The sequence below is a fragment of the Giraffa tippelskirchi genome, chromosome 13 (genome assembly GCF_054371585.1).
Source record: "Giraffa tippelskirchi isolate mGirTip1 chromosome 13, T2T-mGirTip1v1.2.pri, whole genome shotgun sequence".
Lineage (NCBI taxonomy): Eukaryota > Metazoa > Chordata > Mammalia > Artiodactyla > Giraffidae > Giraffa > Giraffa tippelskirchi.
This window is the reverse complement of record NC_137287.1, coordinates 3,691,156-3,706,682: the sequence shown is the minus strand read 5'-3', so window position 1 is coordinate 3,706,682 and position 15,527 is coordinate 3,691,156. Positions and strand designations below refer to the sequence as shown.

The following is a 15,527-nucleotide window of genomic DNA, read 5'->3' as shown; positions in this document are numbered from 1 at the left end:
CACCAGGACATGAACGACAAGATGCCTGAAGAAGCGGTGACATTACAGACATCCCCTTAAATTAAAAGGAAATTTGATTCCCGCGTCCAAAAGGCCCATCCTCTCAACGCAGCGCCTCTTCACAGCCTGACGAGGTGGAGACACTTCAGACGTTCCCTTAACTTCATGGGGCGCGGAGACTTCTGGGAAATAGAGTCCTGCTATTTGCCCTGTTCCCGGGGGCGGGCTCTCCAGGCGGACTTCCGGCGTCCTCCAGCGCCGGGGCGCCTCTTCCGGTGTGCGTGTTCGCGCACGCGTACCGCCTCGGCGCCTCTGTCGCTTCCTGTCGCTGCCTGGGTCACTGCTCACCCTCGTTCCCAGGAGCTGGCCTCCGGCAGGCGGGTATTCCGGGGCCTGCGGGGCTGGAACGCCGTCCAGCCGGGCCGGCATCCAGCGGGCGCGGGCTGTGCGCGCGAGGGTTCTCGCGGGCCGGGCGGAGGCTGGAGCGGGGACCCTCAAGCTGTAGCCCCGGAGCCCTCGGGCTGGGCTGGAGAGGCCGGGCAGGTGGCGGCGGCAGCTAAGGAGCGGCGGGGCTCGGGCCCGATCGTCTGCTGCGCACTGAACTGTGAAGCCCTGGGAGGGACGTTGGCCTGAGGGGAGCTTGTCCCGTAGGCCCAAAGCCGTCTACTCGCCCGCAGCGGCCTCGGGAGGCGGAGAGGAGGGACTCGGCGAGAGCAGCGCGCCGGAGGAGCAGCCCCCGGCCGTGAGCCTGGGGAGCCCGGGGCCTGTCAGCGAGTCCCGACGAGGTAGGTGGTGCGTCTGCGGCCTCCAGGCGGCTGTTGGTCCTGCGGGCTTTGGAGAGCAGGGCTTGAGGAGCCCGCTCTGGACCCCACGAGAGAGCGACTGGGAAGGTTTGACCGCTTTGCGGAGGTCGAGGGGCCGGGCTGGAGGGCAGGGCCGGCTGCTCCGATGGGAATCCCCCGGGGCTTGTGGGTTCTGGGTGTCCTGGGGCAGTGGGGCCCACAGGCTTGGCCCGGACGAGCTGCGTCCACCCCTCTCTCCAAACCCGAGGCCTCTCCTCTTTCTCTCGCCTTCTCGCGATCCTGCACGTGTCTGTCAAGACTCATCAGCCCTTGGTTCTGTAATCTAAGCCTCCGCTGACACGCCGCGCCCCGCTCCTCCGCGGGTTCTGCCGGGTGCACTCGCACCGTGTAGTTAGTGCGGGATGAGTCTTCGAGGCGTCTGTCCTGCTGCCTCAGTTGAGGGAGGAGGTGATTGGGCCTGAGAAGGGAGGTGACTTGTCCCAGGTCACCGGGTCTGCAGGTGGGATCGTTAGCAAGATCAGACTCCTGGGGTAAGTGCTCTGTCCGACTGTATTGCAGCTTTTTTAATTAAAAAAAAGCTCTTTACAGCGGTAACCAGGTTGAGTCAGATCATCTATAATGCCATGTCTTGATGCGCATTTATCTCACTTTTGAAAGCTTCACATTCTCCATTCCCATGGAATGTTTTATTTTAATCAGTTTAAAGAGACAGAGGTGTATTTAAACAGTGCCACAGGGAGGGTTTTTTTTTTTTTTTTGTACTTATTTAATGGTGGCAACTATTTGAAAAGTGAGTCAGTGTTTATATTCAGTGAGAGTAACCTGATGTTGTTGGAGTTACAGGGGTTCGGGTGTGTGTTTCTCCTGTAGGATCCCTTTAGGCTCTTCTGAATGTTTCCAGGAGGTTCCTGCATAGGTAGGCCAGGTTACTCACGACTTCAATTAATTGCTTCCCTTCCTCCAGGTACATCAATTCACAGTCTAGGCTTTTTCCAAGAGCAGCAGAAAATGAATGAATCCCAGGTGAGTTTTCTTGTCTGTTTATATATACTCACACTTTGTTTTGTAATGCCTTTAAGTAAGTGTATAAGGATCCATACTTTTAAAATGGGCAGGTAGAAATAAATAAAAGACACTGTCATGTAAAATACATATTACAGGGACAGATTGGCACCTAGACTCTGTTTAGTTCACATGTATAGGTAGTATGATGCTTTAGGACTCCTGGAATCCAGGTGCAAATATGATCAATTGTATAGAAAAAGGAAAATACCACCCATCCCTTATGTGATTTGTGTTGACTACAAGGAGAAACCATTTCTTGGAGAATTTCACGTGCACGTGAGAAGGGTGCCTGTTGTGTGCTCGGAGTGTTCTGTGAGTGTCATTCACATCCAGTTCCTAGTGTTGTGCAGGTATACTGTGTCCTTTCTGACCTGCTGATTTTCCCATCGATCATGAGCAAGGGCTGTTGAAATCTGTGGTTGTGGTTTGTCTGTTTCTCCGTGCAGTTCTGTCAGTTTTTGCTTCATGAATTTCATTAAAAGATACCTAAACATTTAAGATTGTTATGTCCTCTTGATTAATTAGCCACTTTGTCATTGTTCAGTGACCTCTCATCCTGGTAAGAATGTATGCTGTGAAATGGAATCTCTGATATTTATAAAGCCACTCCAGTTTTCTTTTGAGTCATGCGATGTGCAATATCTTATTCTGTCCTTTAACTTTTAACCTATTTGCATCTTTATATGCAAAATACAGCATTTGAAGACACCATATAGTTGAGTCTTGTTTTTTATCCAATTTGACAATTAAGTCCTATTAATTGGGGTGTTTAGGCTATTTACATATAATGTAAGTATTAACACAACCAGTTAGGTTATAGTCTGGTGTATTTGTTTTCTATTCATGCCATCTTCTTTGTCTTCCTTCCTTTGGATTGATTTTTTTAATGACTCCATTTTATATCCTTTATTGGGTTGTTAGAACACTTGTTATTTTACTGGGTACTTTAGGGTTTATAATATGTAACTTTATCATAGTTTATAGTCAAGTTATATACTATTTCACTTAGAGTATAAGAAGCTGCAGTTCCATTTCTCCCATCTTGGTCTTTACACTGTTGTTGCATTTTATTTTTGCAGGTTGTACCAATCCCACAATACATCGTTATTTTTAATTAGTTATCTTTAAAAGAGTTTTAAGTGATGAGAGAAAATGCATAGTTCCCATTTCTGGTGCTTCTTTGTTTTGATCCACATTTTTATCTGCTGTCATTTTCCTTCTGCCTGGGGGGCTTTCTTTAATATTTCTTCTAGACCGTACCATACTGTTAGTTGCTCATTCATGTCTGGAGAAGGCAATGGCACCCCACTCCAGTACTCTTGCCTAGAAAATCCCATGGACGGAGGAGCCTGGTAGGCTACAGTCCATGGGGTCGAGAAGAGTCGGACACGACTGAGCAACTTCACTTTCACTTTTCACTTTCTTGCATTGGAGAAGGCAATGGCAACCCACTCCAGTGTTCTTGCCTGGAGAATCCCAGGGACAGCAGAGCCTGGTGAGCTGCCGTCTGTGGGGTCGCACAGAGTCGGACATGACTGAAGCGACTCAGCAGCAGCAGCAGTCATGTCCAACTCTAGGCGACCTCAGGGAATGTAGCTCACTGGGATCCTCTGTCCATGGAATTGTCCAGGCAAGAATGCTGGAGTGAGTGGCCATTCCCTTCTTCAGGGGATCTTTCTGGCTTAGGGATCAAATCTGGGTCTCCTGCATTGCAGGTGGACTCCTTACTGTCTGAACCAACAGGAATCCCTGTATTTCGTCTCAGTTCAGTTCAGTCGCTCAGTCGTGTCCGACTCTTTGCGACCCCATGAACTGCAGCTATTTCGTCTAGTTGATAATGAATTCTTTCAGCTCCTGTATGTCTGAAAATGTCTTTATTTTACCTTCCCTTTTAAAGGGATCATTGCTGCTATTGTTTTTTTCCTCCAGTACTTTACATGTGTTTCTCCAGTGGCTTCTTGCTTACATGGTTTCCACCAGAAATCTGATGTTATCCTTAACTTTGTTCTTCTGTGTATAAAATCTTTATTTTTTCTCCTCTTCTTGCTGCTTTTATTCTCTTTATCACTGGTTTTTAGCCATTGGATTGTGATGTGTCTTGGGAAAGGCACATCTCATTTTATTATGCCTCACAGCCTGTCCAAGAACAGAGAATCATTCCATTCATTCTCTTTCAGGAATGTTTTTAAATTTTTCTAGTATAGATTTTGTACATTTCTGTTGCTATTGTAAACTGCATGTATGCCTGAATTACATCTTTTTCCTTTTTATGTAATGAGGGCTGTTGCTTTTATGTGTGTTAACTATAAATTCTGTTACACAACAGAGTTCCTTTTATTGATTTAGTTCCGTTGTTGATTTTCTGAGTTTTCTAGGTATAATATATTATCTGTGAATAGAAATACTTTTACTGACCTTTTGTTAGGCCTGTAATTGTTTTCTCTAATTGGAGATGATGAGTGTTTTGCCTTGTTTCTAATCTTAGTGCAATCTTAGTGGGAATGTGTCTGTTGTTTCCCCATTAAATTAGTCCTGACTGTAGAACTCAGAGGACTGAAGCATAAATATGTGTTTATAAACTTAAAGTGTACATATGTGGTTGTATGTGTATATATCACACGTACTATGCACGTTAGGATATGAGTATGTATATACACAGGGCTTCTCTGATCGCTCAGTGGTAAAGAACCTGCCTGCCAATTTAGGAGATTTGGGTTCAGCATGAGTTGGGAAGATCCCCTGGAGAAGGAATTGGCAACCCACTCCAGTATTCTTGCCTGGGAAATCCCATGGACAGAGGAGCCGGTGGGTTACAGTCCATGAGGTCACAAAAGACCCACACAGCTTAGCAGCTAAACAACAAAAACACATACACGTATTCATCTTAGTGAAGTACCCATCAATTCCTATTTTCTTGAGGGTCTTTTTTTTAACTAGGATGTATTTGAATATTTTCAGAGGTCTTTTCAGCATCTTTGGAAATGTGACACTTTTCTTCTTAGCTGTGTTACAACGGCAGATTGTATTAATGCATTTCCAAATATTAAACCAGACAATATGCTTAGAAAATGCCCCGTTTAGTTGTTACTTTTTTTTTTTTGATTGCTCAGCTTCTAACCCCTGCCACTTCTTGTCTTCTGAACTAACTTAACCCAGAAGATTTTTACTTCCTATGTGTGTGCTCAGGTCCAACTGTTTGAGCCCCTTTGGACAATAGCCCACCAGGCTCCTCTGTCCATGGGATTTTTCAGGCAAGAAATACTGGAGTGGGCTATAGTTAAACTAGGGTAACTACTGTTTTTTTTTTTTTTTCCTTTCTATAACTTTAGGATTTTTTTTTCTAATTATAAAGTTTTAGAAATTTTATCTGAAAATTTCCTGATCTATTTTTCTCTCTGTGTTCTTTGTAGATTATATGGCCCCTTTTAAGGATGTTTTGTTTATTTTGTTTATTTTTATCATCTTTGGTTGAGGAATCTCTGATGATTTTTCATTGTTCATCCTCTATAATCTCTTTCTGAAAATGTTGGATCTGGCTTTCATACCTAGGATTTTTCTTTCATCACTCCAATTTCTTGTTTTCAGAGAAATTTTCTAAGTTATATATTCTGTGTCCCATCTGATAATCAAGCTTCTTACTTCAGGATTTTTTTTAAATTCCACAATCCAGTCTTCAATGTCTAAGTATCTCCAGTTGATTTTTCTTAGCAGAATGTTCTCATTTTCTGGAAGCGATATTCTGCTTAACGTATTTTAAAATATAAGTCAGTGTGAGTTGTTTTCCTGTGTGAATTTGGTTTCATCATTGTTGACTTGTTTATCCTGATGCTTATTTTTTATTTATGTTGTTTTCCTCAGCTGACAATTCTTGGTTTTTTAAAAATTTCATCTTTTGAGAAAATAATTTCTAATCAGTAATGGCCCAGTGCTAAAGTATCCACTTATCAGTGCAGGAGACACAGGTTAGATCCCTGGGTCATGAAGATCCCCAGGAAAGGAAATGGCAGCCTGATCCAGGATTCTTGCCTGGGAAATCCCATGGACAGTGGAGCCTGGTGGGCTACAGTCCATGGGGTCACAAAAGAGCTAGATACAACTTAAGACTAAATGGCAACAACAGTGTGAACACACTTAACCAGTGACCACACCTCATTCCTCTTTCCTTCAGGGAGGGGGTGGCTGCAGAGCTGTGGAAGGGAGTGGGTGGGGGTGTGTCATTAGAGAGGCATTACTGCATTTTTTTCTTCCACATTTTTTATTGTGGGAAAATACACATAACAAAATTTAGTATGGTATCCGTTTCTAAGTGTACAGGACAGTGGTCTCAGGGACACTCATGTTGTTGTGCGGTCATCACCACTATCCATCTCCACCTGTTTCTCATCATTCAAAACTGAAACTCTGTACCCATTAATCACTGGCTCCCCATTCCCCTTCCCCAGCCCCTGGCGATCACCATTTTCCCTCTATTTCTAGGATTTTGACTACTCTGAGTACCTCATCTAAGTGGAATTATGCAGTATTTGTCCTTTTGTGACTGACTTATTTCACTCAGCATAATATCCTTAAAGGTCATCCATATGGTACCATGTGTCAGAATTTCCTGCCTTTTTAAAGCTGAATCACATTCCATTGTGTGTATTATCACATTTTGCTTAACCATTCATGCATCAATGGATGGTTATTTTTGTGTTTTAGCCTTTTTTTTTTCTCATGCTTTTAGCTTTTGTGAATAACGTTGCTATGAACCTGGGTATACAGTATCTCTTCAAGATCTTGCTTTCGTTTTTTTTTGGAGGGTGGAAACCCAGAAGTGAAATTGCTGAATTGTTAATTCTGTTTTTCATTTTTGGGGACCCACCATGCTGTTTTCTGTAGTAGCTGTACCATTTTACCTTCCCACTAGCAATGTGTAAAGGTTCCACTTTCGCCACCTCTTGTGAATTGTAGAGGATTCCCTAGGTTCAGAGGATTTCCCCTGAACTCAGCTGAACCTGCAAAGTCTGGTCTGCCAACAGATAATTAAAATGGTTCACTTCTCTCCTTAGACCACTCTCCACCTCGTATGTGTCACTCTAATAATACCTTGGGCAGTCATTCAAGCAACACATTTTCATTGCTCCCAGAATGAGATGCTTGAGATATCATTTGAAGGCAATAAAAAACTTAGCCAAGCAGATGGCTCCAAGTAACTGGTGAGAACAAGAGGGGCCAGAGAATGAAAGCACTGAACCGGGATGGCTGAGTGCCCGGCTGCACCAGCATGAGGAGGTGGGAGGCAGAGGCCCTGCCCACAGAGGCCACTGAAGGGAATGACAGGGAGTGGAATGCATGTGATCACTGACCCCGTGTCTTCCCAATGGGCTGTAAGCTTTTTCGAGCCGGAGTGGGGTTTCATCTTTCTTCATTCTCTGACAGAGAACTCAGATACTTTAAATGCAAAGTTGGAACTCTTTTTATTTCTTTCGGTTTGAGAGTTTTTTGGAAGTGTTGTTTTTTGACACATTGAAGAACTCAAAGGTAGTGTGTTTCTAACATGGCTTGTTTTCCTCTCGACATCTGTTAACACAAATGAGGCTTTTGCTCTTCTCAGTTACCTTTCCCGGTGAGCTGGGTGAGCTCCTGTCCTGTGTGTCAGGTCCATATCACCCAGTCCCCATCATGGTGCCATTACAGGGGTCAGTATCGTTCAGGGATGTGGCCGTGGACTTCACCCAAGAGGAGTGGCAGCAGCTGGACCCTGATGAGAAGATGACCTACAGGGACGTGATGCTGGAGAACTACAGCCACCTCGTCTCCGTGGGTGAGGAGAACTGCTTTCTGAGTTGCTGCTCTGTGGGGGCTTCCAGTTTAAGGATTTTATGCTTCACTTTGAGGAGATCAATGATAAGACCATTTAATTCCTTTTGAGCACCAGGTAGAGTATCTTTGCTTCTCCATTGAAAGGCTCTAGTTTTGATTAAGTGCAAAAATAGACACTTTATTCTGCAGCTCCTGAGGCAGCAGCTTCTGTTTAGGGACCCAGAACCCAGCAGCTGGTCCATGTTGGCTCTTTCTCATTCACAGGGTATGACAGCACCAAACCCAATGTGATCATCAAGTTGGAGCAAGGAGAAGAGCCATGGGTAGCAGACAGCAAGTTCCTGCAGCAGCGTCATCCAGGTGAGGTGGTGGGATGTGATGTTTGTAAATGGTCACTTAGTTTTACGTGTGGAGATTGACCCTAAAGCTAGAGTCAAGCCTGCAGTAGGCCCTTGAGTACTGCTCTCATCCTGTAATTTGGTGTGTTCGGATTCAGAAGATTTGTTTAATTTTATTCTTTTTTAGAAAAAGTCTGGAAAGTTGGTGACCTGATAGAGAGAATCCAAGAAAATGAAGATGAATGTTCAAGGCAAGCTGTTTATATCAACAACAGAACCCTGAGCGAGGAGAGAGAGGATGCGTTTGATAAAACATATAACATGGAAACAAGTCTTGCTCCTTCAAATCTAATGTCTCATAATTGTGTCTCATGTGGGAAGACTTTGGAATCTACTTCGGAATTAATTATTAGTGATGGAAGCTATGCAAGAAAGAAACCTGATGAGTGTAGTGAATGTGGGAAAACATATGAAGAGAAACTCTATGAATTTCATCAAAATGGGGAAACCTGTTCTCAAAATGAAGAAAGTATTCAGAAAATTAGTATTTTGGAGAAACCCTTTGAATATAATAGATGCACAGAAGCCTTAGACAATGAAGCCGTTTTCATTACTCATAAGAGCACTTATATGGAGGAGAAGCACTATGAGTGGAATGATTCTGGACCAGACTTCATCCAGATGTCAAATTTTAATATATACCAGAGATCGCAGATGGACTTGAAGCCCTTTGAATGCAGCGAGTGTGGAAAATCCTTCTGCAAAAAGTCAAAATTCATTATACATCAGAGGGCTCACACAGGAGAGAAACCTTATGCATGTAACGTATGTGGGAAATCCTTTAGCCAAAAAGGAACCCTCACCGTGCATCGGAGATCACATTTAGAGGAGAAGCCATATAAATGCAATGAGTGTGGAAAAACCTTCTGTCAAAAGTTGCACCTCACACAACACCTGCGGACTCATTCAGGAGAGAAGCCCTATGAATGTAATGAGTGTGGGAAAACGTTCTGCCAAAAGACACATCTCACCCTACACCAGAGAAACCATTCAGGAGAAAGACCCTATCCATGTAGTGAATGCGGGAAATCCTTCTCCCGCAAGTCAGCTCTTAGCGACCACCAGAGAACCCACACGGGAGAGAAGCTTTACAAATGCAATGAATGTGGGAAATCCTACTACCGGAAATCCACCCTCATCACACACCAGAGAACACACACAGGAGAGAAGCCCTACCAGTGCAGTGAGTGTGGGAAGTTCTTCTCTCGGGTATCATACCTCACTATCCATTACAGGAGTCACTTAGAAGAGAAGCCCTATGAATGTAATGAGTGCGGAAAAACCTTCAACCTCAACTCAGCCTTTATCAGACATCGGAAAGTACACACAGATGAGAAGCCCCACCAATGCAGTGAGTGTGGGAAGCTCTCACACCTCACCAGCCTTCACACAACTCATCTCGGAGAGAAGCCCTATGAATGTAGTGAGTGTGGGAAAACCTTCCTTGAAAACTCAGCCTTCGATGGGCACCAGCCGCTTCCTACAGGGGAGAAGTCGTATGAATGTAACATATGCGGGAAGGTGTTCTCTGAGCTGTCGTGCTACACCATACATTATAGGAGTCATTCGGAAGAGAAACCCTACGGGTGCAACGAGTGTGGGAAAACCTTCTCCCATAACTCGTCCCTCTTCCGACATCAGAGAGTCCACACGGGAGAGAAGCCTTACGAGTGTTACGAGTGTGGGAAGTTCTTCTCTCAGAAGTCTTATCTAACGATACATCACAGGATCCACTCGGGAGAGAAACCCTACGAATGTAGCAAGTGCGGGAAAGTCTTCTCTCGGATGTCAAACCTCACTGTGCACTACAGAAGCCATTCGGGAGAGAAGCCCTATGAATGTAATGAATGTGGGAAAGTCTTCTCTCAGAAGTCATACCTCACTGTGCATTACAGGACTCATTCAGGAGAGAAGCCGTACGAATGTAATGAGTGTGGGAAAAAATTCCACCACAGGTCGGCCTTCAACAGCCATCAGAGAATTCACAGGAGAGGGAACTTGAATGTACTTGACATGGGAAGTCTCCTCTGAAGTCAGTTCTCATTCTAGAAAACCCCCTGCACATAGTGGGTGTGGGAAGTCCAGCTGAGAGTCAGATACCACTGACTGAGAGTTCCTGTTTCTGAATGAGGAAAAGCGTTTAGGCATTGGGTTGATTCTAATCCGAATTTTCACAAAGACGAATCCCTAAAAACAGAAAAAGTAAAGCTTTCAGCAACTCATTGGACAACTAGACAGTTTATACAAGAGTAAAACTCTATAAATATTTAATATTTATTTTGGGTTCCAATTGTATTTACATATCAGGGAATCATACCGAGGCAAAATCTCTTGAAGCGATGAATGTGGAAAATACATTGTCTTGGCAGTTGTTATACTAAAAGCCATATTTCTGACATAAAATCTAATGTTTATAGGAACAGTATCAGAAGCTATCAGCTCTGAATAAACCTTCATTGCAGAAAATGAAGTTTTAAAATCTTCTGGAGTTGATAATGAGGACTCTGGCATTAAATATGTACATGGCAGTTTCTATCACATTTCCAAAATGTGATTAATATTAATTCTATGCAATCCTATGCAAGTCTCAGTTTCAATAATTTGTGAAAAGGCAGTATTCTTATTTGAGTATTAAGCTGGCAAAATGTACTAATGTAGGCATATTGTTGTTGAGGTGTTTGACAGGTACCAAATAGTTAAAATCCGTAATTTTCTATTCTTTTGAGGCATTTTCAAATGGGCTTTTAATGAGTACTTCATCAACAAAGGAGCCAGTGACTTTTGTACAGTTTCCAACTGCACTGGAGCAAAAAAGACTTAAAAATACTATTTTCATAAGCCATGCATAGGTCACTTGGAATCTAGTCTGTTCAGTGAAGGTCAGCTGCACTGCTCACACTCTATAAAATATGCCCATCTCTCCTGCCACTCCTGTTTTTTAACCCACAGGTTTGAGTGTGCAGTTTGCCACTATGATGTAATCCAGAAATTCTGCCTGTGCTTTTATTTGTTATGAATCTGGTGTCATTACTTTCTGCACTGACTCTTATTCCAGAATTTCAAAAACAAATTAATGCAACTTTCTAGCAGTCATTTTTGGTTGATTAATGCAGCATTCTTTCTCCCCTCTTTACTCACTGGAAGAAGTTAGGTATCTACTATTACTTCACATGACAGAGGGTGAATCCTGAGTGATCTAAACCAATCATGATAATTTCATTCTGATTATTGGTAACTTGTTTATAGTGGTCACATGACTGAATCCTGGGCTAACATAACAGAGACGGTTCTGGAAAAAAGATAACAAAAGAGTGATCAAATGGGTCTTAGACTTCCCTGGTGGCTCAGACGGTAAAAGCATCTGCCTACAATGCAGGAGACCTGGGTTCAATCTCTGGGTTGGGAAGATCCCCTGGAGAAGGAAATGGCAGCCCACTCCAGTATTCTTGCCTGGAAAAGCCCATGGACAGAGGAGCCTAGCAGGCTACAGTCCACGGGGTCACAAAGAGTCGGATACAACTGAGCGATTTCACTTTCACTTATTGGGTAAAGAATATCTTCTGCTACAACAAACAGCATATTGAATAGTGAAATATTGGAACTTTTCTCCCAAGATAAAAAAAAAGAGTGGTATCTGCTCTCCCTAGCTTTATTCAGTATTGTGCAGAAGGACCTAGCCAGGGAAGCAAGGGAAGCGAAAGAATGAAAAGGCTTAAGGATTACAAGTAAAACTTATGTTTGCAGATGACATGCTTTTGTACATGGAAAGTCCTAGCGAATATTCAGATAATTAAAATTGAGTAAATTGAGCAGAATCCCTGCATACAAGGTCATTATGCAAAAATTGGTTTTTAATATACGAGCAACAAACATAAAAGTTTAAAGCAATACCGCTTACAGTAATAACAGAAATCCTTACGTGCCTGAGGGGGGAAATTATCTAACACTGTATTTTCAAGAATTGGGTCCAGAAAAAAAAAATTCCAGAAGATTCAGTGGGATATAACTGTTAATTATTTCCAGGACAATCTTAACACATTATTGACTGGAGACTTATTAATGCCACAGGCATTAGTTTCTGCAAGAATCCCGTGGTCAATGGTGTGTTATAAAGATATCAGTTTTCCCCAAATTCATATATTCAATGCGATCCTAAAATGCTAGGATTTTTTAATGGAAATGAATTCTCAAATTCTTGTGAAAAATTTAAAGACCAGTAACAGTCAAAGCTATCTTCTAGAACAGATAGAAGTAGAGGACTTATAGTGCCGGATATCAAGAGCTGTTAGAAAGCCATAGGAATTACGATCCTGTGGTATTGGCACAAAGGTAAACAAATTGATCAGTGAAACAATAGAGATTCCAGAAAACCCATACATAATTCAGTCTCTTTTGGCAAAGGTGATAATGTGTCATAATGTGGGGAAGGCTATTGTTTCCAATAAATGGCTTATTGATTAAGTTTTATAATTTAATAGAAAATAGACCAGTTGAAATGGAGACACAGATTTAAGTATGAAATGTAAAATAATAAACTTTGCAACTCAGATACCTGGCAGCAGAATCCAGTGTAGAAGAACGCACGGTGGATGGTCAGATCATATTTGGGACTTTGCAGGCTGCACGGTTTCCTTTACAACTGCTCAACATTGAACAGAGATGTCCCAGTAAGACTATCTGCAGACACTGGTGGGGGTCTGGATTTGGCCAACAGGCTGCAGTTACTGACTCCCTGATGTAAAATTAAAAGAACTCCTACAGATCTACAAGAAAAAAGAAATGGGCGAAAGACTTGGACATCACAAAATAGACTTCTCTGCACTGCGAATAAACACATGAAAAGGTATGTTACTTTTCCTAGTAATCTGGAAAAGTGAAGTGAAGTCACTTCAGTTGTATCCAACTCTTGGCAATCCCATGGACTGAAGCCTGCCAGGCTCCTCCATCCATGGGATTTTTCAGGCAAGAGTACTGGAGTGGGTTGCGATTTCCTTCTTCAGGGGATCTCCCTGACCCAGGGATTGAACCTGGTTCTCCCGCATTGCAGGCAGACTCTACCATCTGGGCCACCAGGGAATTCCTAATCTGGAGAAGGCAGATTTAAAACCCCATGTGGCACTGCTGCCCACCTCTGCAGTGGTTAAAATGAAAAGCATAAAAAAGCATCAAGCTCTGGCAAGGATGTAACAGAAACCCATCTACACTGCTGTTGCTGTAGCCCACTGATAGAGCCATTTGGGAAAGCTGGAGCCAAACCTGTGTGTCTACCCTTTTAACTCGAGCCTAGCAGTCATTCATGCACGTGTCCATTGTACATGTAGATGTCCACCAAAGGACATGTCCTGGAATGTTCATGGCATAAAACTGTGAAAAACAACTTTAAAGGCACCTGTGCAATAGAACCTTAAATGTCAGTGGTGTTTCCATCAGAGAATGCCATAAAGCAAAGAGAAAAATGAAAGTCGCTCAGTCATGTCCAACTCTCTGCTAGCCCATGGACTGACTATACAGTCCATGGAATTCTCCAGGCCACAATACTGGAGTGGGTAGCCTTTCCCTTCTCCAGGGAGCAAGGAGAATGAGTGAGCAATAAGCGCAGGTAATAACAGTTTCACATCTAACACTGAGTGAAGGGATCCAGACACAAAAGCAAACAGACTATGATCCCATCCATATAAAGTGTAAGAACAGGCAAAATTGTCTATGCAGTTAGAAATCAGGATAGCAGTCAGTTTTAGCCAAGGCTTGTGACAAGGAGTATTTATCTGGTGCTGGTGATAATTGGTTTCTAAATCCAGGTGCTGACTATCTGAGTGTTCAGTGCACTGAAGATATGTGTTTTTCTGTATGTATATTAATTACACTTCCATAAAACGTTTTTAAAAATCAAAGATGTCTACCATTTTTGTTGCTCAGCCTTTTAGCCATATTTTTCTAGATGTACATGAATATGCTGCATAACAGGAACTAAATGGTAGGTTTTGCATAACAGTGCAGGAAATACTTTTAAGGGCCACTATTAAGATTTCCTACACTGTGACCTTAAAGCTTAGTATAATGTATATTTTCAGTAAATATTTGGAAAGGAACAGGGCTATTAGATACATTGTCATGCTCCCCTTTGGCATATGTAAATGGGTCTGGAACGTATAAATAGGTCTGGACCACCTCTTCAATAAAGAACTGAAGTGTGTAAGCCTTTCCAGTTTTCTCAGGTGAAGTATTTTTTATATTTCTTAGTTTGGGGTGCATCTTAACCATCACCTTGTCACAGAGGTGGCCTTTCCTTGAGGTCAAATACAATGGTGAGTTTGATGTGATGAAAAATTTAAGTTTTCAGGCTATCCTTTCAACGAACGTAAAATACGCAGTTAACAGTGCAAATGTCACTGAGTGAAGGATATAGTTAATTAAGACCTTACAGCATAAAAGGTAAAAACCCTCAGCATGGGAAGTGGGGAAGGTTGGCTGGGAGTATGGCACAGCAATGAAGAATTATGACATTAGATGGAGTGAGAGAGAAGTCGCTCAGTGCGTCCAACTCTTTGCAACCCCATAGACTGTAGCCTACCAGGCTCCTCTGTCCATGGGATTTTCCAGGCAAGAGTACTGGAGTGGGTTGCCATTACCTTTTCCAGGGGATCTTCCCAACCCAGGTATCAAGCCCAGGTCTCGCGCATAGCAGGATGGAGTGGGCTGTGTATTAGTGCTTTGTATGCTGGTGGAGGCGTGACCAAGGAGTTAGGTGTGGCCAATGGAGGTGTGACCCTCACATTGGCTCACTGTTCCCTCTTGTCTGCTGGGCTCAAGCACTAGGTATGTGGTCAACCCAGGTCACACCCACCCCTTGCATCATAAGCCCACTTCACATATTTACCCATGTTCAACTTGGAGCCCGTTAACTCCAGATCTTATCTCTAAATCTCTTAAATAGGGCAAAAGACCTTAATGCAAGACCACTCACGCCTGAGGGCAAGAATTCACCTACGGATCCTTCTTCCGTCCCAAATTATGTCCAGGTTTGTTGTCCAACCACCTGAGCCCTTTAGAGGGGACACGTGACATGTGGTGATAATGTCACAGGTTTCCCAACTTAAGTTATATGAGGGCTATAAGGGAAAAAGGTGACTCACCGGTCACTACAGGTAATCACGACAAAAAAGAAATTCCGGCTCACATTGAAGAACTCAAAACCCTTATATTAATAGTTCCTTCCAGACTGGGGAACGGCCATTGAGTCGCTGACTTGTGAGCAAAGGGTGTGGAGTGGGAACAGAGACAGTACAGCTGTGCCTTCGACGGTGGAGTAACAGGAAACAGATTTAATCTCCTGCTAAACAACACTTCGAACGACGAAAAAATTGAACACTATGGATGAAACCAGGGCTTCCGCAGTTGGGGCGTGGCCTTGTCCTGGGGGCGTGGCGTTCGTAACAAGTTGGGGTTGGGCGTAACAGTC

General features: G+C 43.2%; 1 protein-coding gene and 1 long non-coding RNA gene across 8 annotated transcripts; one reads left to right on the top strand and one right to left on the bottom strand.

Annotated features, from left to right (window-relative positions):
- The first annotated feature begins 273 nt into the window (after nt 1-273).
- Nucleotides 274-11,147, top strand: RBAK (RB associated KRAB zinc finger). 7 transcript variants are annotated; one of them, XM_081552835.1, is made up of 6 exons: nt 274-381; nt 652-785; nt 1,768-1,826; nt 7,545-7,671; nt 7,935-8,030; nt 8,196-10,534. In XM_081552835.1, the coding sequence occupies exons 3-6, from the start codon at nt 1,812-1,814 to the stop codon at nt 10,097-10,099; spliced, it is 2,142 nt and encodes a 713-aa protein (XP_081408961.1). In that variant the 5' UTR covers nt 274-381; nt 652-785; nt 1,768-1,811; the 3' UTR covers nt 10,100-10,534. The 7 variants fall into 7 exon arrangements, with proteins under 7 accessions (XP_081408961.1, XP_081408964.1, XP_081408962.1 ...); XM_081552838.1 differs by having other exon boundaries at nt 291-377; XM_081552836.1 differs by lacking the exons at nt 274-381; nt 652-785 and having other exon boundaries at nt 1,629-1,826; nt 8,196-8,310; nt 8,422-9,868; nt 9,941-11,147.
- LOC145531149 (uncharacterized) lies at nt 7,300-14,869 on the bottom strand. Its single transcript, XR_014072225.1, has 4 exons — nt 14,698-14,869; nt 12,621-12,831; nt 9,947-10,255; nt 7,300-8,218 (listed from the first exon to the last, which is right to left on the bottom strand). It is a non-coding gene; the product is annotated as an uncharacterized LOC145531149 (long non-coding RNA).
- Nucleotides 14,870-15,527: the final 658 nt, after the last annotated feature.